The 10,179-nt window shown below is 36.6% G+C and overlaps 1 protein-coding gene across 1 annotated transcript; it reads right to left on the minus strand.

The window, feature by feature from the left end:
* Window positions 1-9,446: 9,446 nt before the first annotated feature.
* On the minus strand, window positions 9,447-9,962 carry LOC145052847 (uncharacterized). Its single transcript, XM_079000750.1, has 2 exons — window positions 9,779-9,962; window positions 9,447-9,670 (listed from the first exon to the last, which is right to left on the minus strand). The coding sequence occupies exons 1-2, from the start codon at window positions 9,960-9,962 to the stop codon at window positions 9,447-9,449; spliced, it is 408 nt and encodes a 135-aa protein (XP_078856876.1).
* Between the last annotated feature and the right edge of the window lie 217 nt (window positions 9,963-10,179).

Here is a 10,179-nt window from a genome sequence, read left to right on the forward strand (position 1 = left end):
GGACTCGGCGAGTCCTTCAGTCTGAATGAAACACTAAATCCCCGGGTTTTGCACCCTATTTAAGCCATGTTATGAGCCCCAACCTCGTCCCATTCACCCTCAGAGCATCATTTAGCAACCCTAACCTTTCCTTGAGCATTTTGAGCATTTATTGTTTGAATCTTGAAGTTTTGGAAAAGAAGAAGTAGCTAGATCCAAGGGAGTAGAAGAAGGTCCAAGATCTTGCATCTATTGCAAAGTTATTGAGGTAAAAACCGGATCCCCTCTGTTGCTATGATTGATTTTTCCTTGTTGAAATACATTTAGACCATTTTATGCATTCCTTATCTTATTTATGGTAGAGAAATCACATTGGGGTGATTGGACTCCGGGTCTAGCCATGTTTCAGTTCCAAAGTAGTGGATCTAACACCTTTATGGAGCCTTCTTGCTTGAAAGCCCTAGATTTATTCATTTAAGTGTCTTTTTAGCCTTTAAATCCATTTACATGCATTTGTACACGTAAAGTTGGAAACTTTACGTGGTAGCTAAGCTTTATGAACCCAGATCTATAAGTTGTATGCATTAGATTTGAGCAGAATCTTCGGAGTAGTGTTACATGCAACCGACTCGGCGAGTTGTTCTTCAGACTTGGCGAGTCGGGTCGCGAGTCCCTGAGTTCTTCCCTTTTACGTGTTATGCCGAGTGGAATTAGTGAATTATGGGAAGACTCAGTGAGACGAAGATCGGACTCATTCATGTAGGTACTCGACGAGTCCAAGGCAATTTTCATACCTCAAGAACAGACTCGACGAGTTGTTCATATAACTCGGCGAGTCACAGCCAGAGTGTCATGTGTTGAAGGAGGACTCGACGAGTTGTTCATACAACTCGGCGAGTCGGATGTAGATTGACTGAGTGTTAGTATCGAAGAGGAACTCGTCGAGTCTATGCCAAACTCGACGAGTAGTAGCGAGCAGAAGCAAGAAGGTGAGAGTAAGGACTCGACGAGTTGGTGACCCAACTCGACGAGTCAGGTCAACTGTATGTTGACTTTGACCAATAGGTTGACTGTGACCAGGGGTAAAATAGTCATTTTATTCTTAGTATAGTTATCAATATTTGATTGAGTGTACTTATGGAAATTCCAGCCGGGGTGAAACCGGAGCAGCAGACAGATTCCAGAGCAATTCATTCAGCAGCTAGTCTACGAGGTGAGTTTCCTTCCAGTAGGAATGGGTCTAAGGCCACAATGTCGGCCCGATTAGCTAGCAGTAGTTTCCAAAATTCGGTCCGATGCAGCAGATAGTGTGTTTGACGCCTTCGTGGCTCAGACAGGATTTATGTGTTATGTGTTCCAGGCTACGGCCTGATGCAGTATGCAGTATATGTGTTTATGCTAGATGACATGTGTTATGCTAATTGATATGTGTTTATGCTATGCTATGATCCGTTAGTTCCGGACTTCGGTCCGATGCAGTCAGTTCCGGACTTCGGTCTGATGCAGCTAGTTCCGGACACCGGTCCGATTCAGGGGACAAGGTCCCAGTCAGTTCCGGACTTCGGTCCGATGCAGTTTCCTGACTTCGGTACGATGCAGTAGGTAAGGCCCAGTATGCGATTTATATGTATTGTATGGTATGTGGTAGTTTGGGGGAGCTCACTAAGCTTCGTGCTTACAGTTTCAGTTTTGGTTTCAGGTACTTCCGCAAGTAAAGTGAAGAGCTCGGGTTGATGGCATCGCACACACCATAGTTTCAGTATTTGTCCTGGGAGTTGGTTTTGATTCATAGTCTGATTTGATACAGTTGTTTCACGACATTTTATCATGATTTGAGATATTTGACGTATGGTTTTATGATATGACGTTCAGTATATGATTTTTATTATTATTAAAACAAAAAAATTTGGGTCGTATTTTTGGATGTTACACAACAAGTATAACTAAACATGCACATAGTCATCGGGTACCACCCGACATTGAATCGTAGTCCGGAATCATACATATAAATATTCCTTAGGCCCCGCCCGACATCGAACCGTAATCCGGAAAGCATATAGACATTCCTCGGGCATCGCCTGACGTCGAACCATAATCCGAAAACATACAAATACAGACACATGCAAGAATCACGAAGACATCAAGCATACAAACATTCCTCAGGCATCGCCCGACATCGGATCATAATTCAGAAACACATAACATAAATATTAGCCGGCATTGGTGCCTTCGACCCGTTCAAACAGGAGGAAAGTCACTTCACAAAGCTGGATCTCAAGGATAATCCTCTGGCTGCTAGCTGGTAGATCCGCAAACTGGTGATCTCTCGACTCCCTAAGCTACTAATTATCACATAAACTAGTTAAGTTCGAGATTCTCATAACTTAACCACAAGTCCTCACTGAGTTAAAAGACCATTCTTCACCTCACATACTCTTGTTCCAAAATGAACTCTTACTAAACTCTTGACCCATATAGATAAACACTCTTATAAGGTCCAATACATGGCCCAATTTCCAATTGGGCCCAATCCCTTCACATGGGCCTCAACCTAAGGCCCAATAATGCTTCTCTAGTCCAAAGGTTCAATTCTAGATGGCGCACTAAGGCCCAAGATGCCATCCCATGGAAATGGCCTAAACAACGCAAAGCCCAAATTCAATGAGTATGTGGGGTGTTCTCCTCTATACGCTAAGCGTACATGCTATATGGCTTGTACGCTGCGTGTACATGCTTGTACGCCCATCATATTGCTCTATTAATCCATTTATATCATTAAGCACTTAATACTTCATTCCACAGGCTAATATCACAGATCCAAGTCCTCTTCAGCGTCTTAATCCATAAAGTCACTGACTTGGTGACTTTACATGACCCAAATGAACCCAAACTCAGAGTATAGCAATCTACTTCCATGAAAATGGCCATAACTAAAGCATGGAAGCATTTTAATCCCAATGATGGCAACTTTATGATTCAATGACCCAAATAACACTGAGAATGGCAAATCTAAGCTTCATAAACTATAAGGACTTGTGACACTTCATTAATGGGACCAAAAGGGTCCATAAACCTATACTTCAAGAAATCTAAGCAAATAAACACCAAGTTCAAAGCTTTATACCTTATATGAATGCCAAATGTTGATAAGGATCTGGATCTATAAGCCTTTGCTCCTTTGATGATGCTTCAACAATGGCCACCTTCCTTCAAAACACTAAGATGCACTCCAAAATGGTCTTCTAAGCTCTAGGATCACTCAAGTAAGGATTAGGGTTTCGTAGTAGCTGCTTTGGGGTGAGAGGGAGGCTGGTCTTTGAGGCATAATGTTCCATATATAGTGTCATACCCTAAATTTAGGGTTTTAGTCTGAATGGAGTACGCCCCACGTACCTCTTTGTATGCCCGACGTACTCACAAACCACCTGCGACCATGCAGCCTTCTACGTTGGGTGTAACCCAACTTACGCTGGGCATACCCAGCCAAACACGTACATACATTCCTTGCATGTGTGGGACTGATCTGCCACTTATCTCCATCAGGGACCAAAATTGTCACTAACTTTAAAGTATCATATCTTCCTCATCCGAGGTCCGTTTCCAACGAACCTTATGTTGGGTTTTGTATACTACAACATCCTATGGTGCACATACAACCCTAAATGCTTTGGATTTATGTTTTCTCTAATTATACATGCATTATTGTTTCCAAAACATTAAGCCTACAACTAGCATGCAATTGACATAAACAACATAAAATACTAGTTAGGAGTTTACCTCTTTATGTAGCTTGTAGAACTTGTTGTATTTGGCCTTTAAGAACTTAGTGCCCCAAGTGTGACACCTCAAATGATTCACAACACACCTTAGATAAACGATGACTTTTGAGAGAGCTTATGCACACTAAAAATCGTCTCCATGAACTCCTAGAACATTAAGGTGTCGATTTTAGCTATGGGGTGCTGTATATATATGTTAGGAATCCAAGAGTCATGTGTAAACCCTAATCTTATTATCCATGATCAATGATTCAAATAGGCTAACTCTTTATGGATTCTTCCATAAACTTAGTCCATCATGTATCATAAGCCTAAAACATATATACAATTAATTTACACAATTAGTCCCGATTAATTTAATTAGTCTCTTTTGATCACTAAATTAATTCCAAATTAATTCTTGATCAATACTAATTAAATCATATGATTTTATATTAATATATTAGAACTTATAATATATTAATAAATCATAAATAACCTCTTCTCAACAGTCCATCCTATCAAATTGTCGTGGTGATATGCAACCCAAATGGATCATGCTACTCTCGGGTCAAGTACATACCAATTATAGTTATGGGCTTAGACCCCTAATCCAACACCTTATATCCACGAAAAGGTGGCGAGAAGCCCTACGCTCCTAACAACACGTCCAAGCCTTAAAACCTTCCGAATAAAACCCAAAACTCATAAAATACCGAGACATCCGTTTACAATCATACCCTTGGCTTCGGAAGACACAAACGAATACTTGGGTCACTCATTCCATGACCCCCACCTCCGAAATGGGCCAAATCATTCCTTTCCCAAGGCCCTAAACCCTATGGCAATAATAACTGGGTCGTAGCCCCGAGCAGCGAAACACTTTCAAAACTGGGTGTTACACACTCCCTCTATTCTTCTTGTCTTTTGAAGCCGGATGAAGATTTGGTACTTAGATGTGCTTCTCTTTTAGCTCTTAGTTGTGTTGAACACTTTAGCGACTAAAGAGTACTTCACATATGAAGGTAACTAGAATTCCATTGTGCCTTATTTTTTATGGTGGATACATTGTAGAAAAACACTATCCTTGAGTTTTTTCTATCTTCAACAACTCCCAATTTCCAAGTGGGATCAAATGCTCCAAAGGTTGTCTTCTTAACAACCCTGTGTTGTTATAATCTTTCTAGTTCATGTAACTGGATCATCTTGATGGTTTCGTTAAAATGATTATAAAATAAAAAAGTTATTTTTAAAGTCTTTCATTTGCCGTTTATAAATTATTTTATAAAAAGGATCATTTGTACCTTCACGAAACCCATCATTTTATCCTAAGTATGTTTTTCAACTTTACAAAAAACCCATTAAGTTGACAAATCTTTAATGTTTTTACCCTAACTATGTTTTTCAATATACATGAAAGTCCCTAAATTTGTAAAACTTTGTCAGTTTTGTCTGTGAAAACCTGCTATTATGAGTAAAATGGAAAAAATGAAAAAACGTTGAGAAATTTTGGAAATTAACAAACAAAAGATCGTCATCGAGACAAAACATACAAAACTTGTAAAACGTAAGGCATGTTATGTCTAAAGTCATTAATCAATCACAAATCTTTTCCAATTATTTCTCGACATGAATAATTTTTATTGTAAAATGAGCTCATAATAAATAAAGAAGCAAATCATGTGGATGGCCATAGTAGATCGTGTCCATTTCTCTCTCTCATTGTCTCTTTTTGGTTCGTCACCGAACCATCCAATTGCTACCAAACATATCATATCTCTTAATTTGTTGTTTTTCTCTCTTGGATACCATTAGATAATTCCAAGTCTAGGTTATGTAATAAATCACCAGTCATTTCCAATTCTCTAGATATATATCATTTTTCTTATAAAAGGAGCTCACAACAATCCATGGAGGTAAATAGTAGATCTTGTCCATTTCTCTCTTTCTTTCTCTGGGCACCTTTTTCATGAAAAAAGCTTAGATGTAAAACTTATACCTCCATCCCTTGAATTTAAGAGGAGGATGAAAATACACACCATATTTCATGAAAAAGTATTTGTTTAATCTCACTAGCAAAAAGGAAAGTGACAGAGAGGGTAAAGAGAAATCATAGTGACTACGAGGGTTAATGGTGATGGTATAAGGTGGTTCGTCCTACAAAAATGTTAGTTAATCAAGAGCTAAAATGAAATCATGAACGATATGGAGATTTTGTTTGCTTTAGAATCCTGAATCATGGCAATAATTTTGTCACTTTGATTCTGCAGATCTATCTTCATTCCAAATTTATAATTAACTAGAGATTGTGGTTGTTTGACTTGCTTCGATGAAGGATGGAAGGGTGGATGGAAGTATTTAGAAGAAATATTTTCAGAGGAGGGAAGGATGGTCAGTCATGTTGGTGACTGGAGGAGGAGGCAAGAGTGGTCGACATCATCAATAATACCATAGAGGTGGTATCGCAAGGTGTAGGGTTTTAAAAAGAAACTTGCATCAGATAATTTATGGATTTTCATTGCGAAAAAGAAACGAACGACAACGAAGAGAAAAGAAACGGTTCACACGACAACAAGAAACATAATATTTTTTTTGTATTAGAGGACACACGCAACAAGAAGAGACAAGAAACGAAAGATAGTGAAAAAAGAAACGAAAGAAGAACACGCCTCGCTCGACAGGAGGGAAAAAATCGTACACTCTTATCTCCAGTTTTCGATTCTTCCAAGATGCAAGTAACCAAGAAAAACGTTTTTTAAGCATTTGAGCTTCCTCCAATCTGATGCAAGTTGTTTTGTTTGAAATTAGTTCTTGACATGTTAGTAAAATTGAGTATTTTCAAAAAGACTGAGCTCCCATGATTCATGTGTTGAAGAATCATCCAAAAGAGAATGTTCAAATTCCAATCAATCATTCCATTCAGTTTCTAATGCAATCTAACAAATAATAACCCAAAATAACCTTAACAAATACAAAAAGTCTACATAATTTACTCTATGTTATAACACAAATCTTAAAAAAAATAACTTAAATTTTTGTCTAACAAATAATAACCCAAATCTTAAGCAGTGCACAAAGCCCAAACCTTAGTTTGAGTTTAATGGGTTTCATGTGTTTCACAGGTTGTGCCGTGTTGACATGGGGTTAAAAGTGTTGTGTCTAGGTCGTGTTTTTCAACATGTTAATTATATATATCGTGTATGGGCCCATCATTCTTAACCCATTTAATGTCTTGACCCGACACGACCCAATTTCTAGGTCTTTGTTATTATATTTGATCTTAAAAAATTAGTGTCACTACTGCTCGACATTTCAACGTCCATCCCTATGTGAATCTACACCTTTATGTATAACCAGGGTTGAGCTTGAGGATTCAAATTCCCAGGACGAGCCGGAATGAAAGCCATTAGACCCTAACGTGTAACGAGTTAAATTATACAAAATAAAGTTTTTTTTTGTAAAATGAAGATAAACTTTGTTGCAATAAACATAGCAAAATCATATTATTTTAATGAGTAATGACATCATAACAACTAACCAATGACCCATGAAGCTCTCCTAACATTCTTGTTAACAATAAACATAGCCCAAATATCAAAATGAAACACATCAAAAAGATGCTTTTGAAGTATAAATACTTTTGGGAAATGGTAGTCTATGTTGTCTAGCTAGTGAAGAGGGTGAACAGTGCTGTAATTAGGTGCATTTAGCCTTTTTATTTGTCTGTTAAAGCCTTGAAAAGAGGGTGAAAAATGCAATATTTTGGTAAATTTTTTAGGTAAAGTTCCCTAATAAGAAGAATATGACTTAAGAGATGCATTAGTGATGAGAGATGACTGATATTATGCACATTTTGGGCAATTTATGCACATTTTGAGTATTTTCTTCAAATTTTGTTGACTGGATGTTGAATTGAACTGTAGATAGAGAAAGTAGAGGCGGTTGGATGCAAAACAGAAGTCGAAAATGAAGATTGAAGAACTATAATGATGAAGCAGATGATGAAATACCTCATTTTAAGTCCAATTGACTTGAAATTTGAAACACAAGGTCTACTAACATATCATAAGATATTAGCATTGTTGTTTTGTTCTTTAGATATACTAAGAGGGATAGAATTAACCATTTTGGGAAAAAGGACGAAAATGTCTTTTTGTCCAAAAATTACCAAAACCCAACCAAACAGCCTCTAAACTTAATTCTTAGTCATATTAACTACATTGAAGTGTTTTGAGACATTTTTTCATTCATTATATGATTCAACTTATTAAGCCATATCAAGTCTTCAAACTCACTATTTTGAACACAGTTTAACCAATTCAAACTTTTATATCAAATTCAAAATTTTACTAATTGAATAGGCATCAAAACCATTAATGGAACTTAATACAATATAAGGAATCATAATCCAAAATGTGGTGATTCATAATCAAACTCTCTTTCAAAATCCATTTTTAAAGCTAAATTTTCAATGATTAGTAGAATTTCATATTTCTAGGACAAAAATGGAAAAACGCAATTCTGATTCAAGGCTTGGAATATTTTGATCAATTTACTAAAGAAAACTAGAAATCTGATAAGTGGAAGTATTCAACATTTAATTTTTGAATTCTGATAACATAAACACATGAATGGCCGATTACTCGATTATTGATTAACATGACTGCAAGTGGCCGGACGACTGGTAATTGATCATAGTATGATCGATTGATTTTCCTTTTCATAATCGATTAATGGAAGAGTCTCACTTCAGTCGCTTGAATGATCGCTCCTGCCTTCGCGTATGGACTACGAGTCTATGACTAATTGATTAAAGTGTGTAGTGGCCTGGACTATCCTTTGCATTTGGGTCTGATTTCAGAATATACTATAAAAAAATTGCCCTATGCACATGTTCACCTTGCCCTTGCTCATAACCAGACCTGTGCATAATAGAGGTTTTTATAATACTCTTTTGTCTATATAATCATACACTTTTTTATTATATATATATATATATATATATATATATATACATCTTTTCTATAAAAATTTGATTATATTAAAATACATTTTATAATATTCTTTTGTCTATAGAATCATGCACTTTTTTTCCTGTATAAGACTAATGGGTGTGGGCAACTAGTTAAGGGGTGTTATCACAGCCAAAAGTTGTCACCTCACATGCTATGTCAATATGCTGTTATAATACCAAATGGAGGAAATAGACAACTAGTTATAACACTCCATGTCATCTTTTTTTCAATTTATTTTTTAATTTTTAAATAAAAATAATTAGAACATGTTATTTAAATTAAACCTATTTTTTAATTAAACATAACATTTAAAAAAATTACATTTTGCCCATAATTTATTCATTTTCATTTCCATCGTACATAAAATCAACCAAATCTTCTTGAAGTTGTGTTTTCGTGTGTCTTGAATATCTACGACCCTATGTAAATATTCCGTTGTCCTAGGTTGAAGTTGCATGTGTCTGGGCTCTGAAGCCGAATACTCCGTAATGTTTCGTCATTTATCTTCAACCACCATGTTATGCATTATGATACATGCATACATAATATCTTGTAGAACGTCTAACTGATATGCTCGTGTCACATGTTCAATTATGTGTCATTTCGACTTCAGAACTCCAAATGCACGTTCCACATCCTTACGTGCTCCTTCTTGTTTTCTCTTGAAAATTTTGTCTCTTGATGTTACTGGGTGTCAAAACGCCTTCATGAATGTGGAATATGCTGGATATATTATATCCGTAAGGTAATACCCAAACTTATATTCATTTCCATTCACCATGAAAGGAGCATCTGGTGCCTTTCCTAACAAAATATGGTCAAATATTGGTGACTGATCAAGAACGTTCACGTCGTTGTTCGAACCCGCAACCCCAAAAAAAGCATGCCAAATCCATAAATCTTGGGAGGCAATAGCCTCTAGTACCAACGAAGGCATTTTTTGATGACCACTTGCACACTGGCCTTTCCACGCCACATGACAATTTCTCTAGTTCCAGTGTGTGCAATCAATGCTTCCAAGCATACCTACAAAACCATGTCTTTCTTCATGCACCGCATATAGTTGTTCTATATCATTCAATGAAGGTTTGCGCAAATAAACGTCACCGAAGCTTTCGACAACACCCCTCGCCAATTTATACAAACTTTCTCTTGCAGTTTTTTCATACATTCTCATATAATCGTCAATCGAATCAGGCGACTCTCCCATTGCCATAAGCTTAATTGTGACAACACATTTCTACAACCATGTGAATCATTGCTTACCTCTAGCATCATATCTCATTTGGAAATATTCATACCTAAACATATATTAAATATATGTAATAGATATATTTGAAAGAAACAATGTATTTAAATTATGTAAAAACTATATTTTAATGAAACAATACCTGCTTTCCAACGTGTTGGCTATCTGAACAAAAACA

The sequence above is a fragment of the Lactuca serriola genome, chromosome 1, assembly GCF_051521515.1.
Source record: "Lactuca serriola cultivar US96UC23 chromosome 1, Lser_US96UC23_V15, whole genome shotgun sequence".
Classification (NCBI taxonomy): Eukaryota; Viridiplantae; Streptophyta; class Magnoliopsida; order Asterales; family Asteraceae; genus Lactuca; species Lactuca serriola.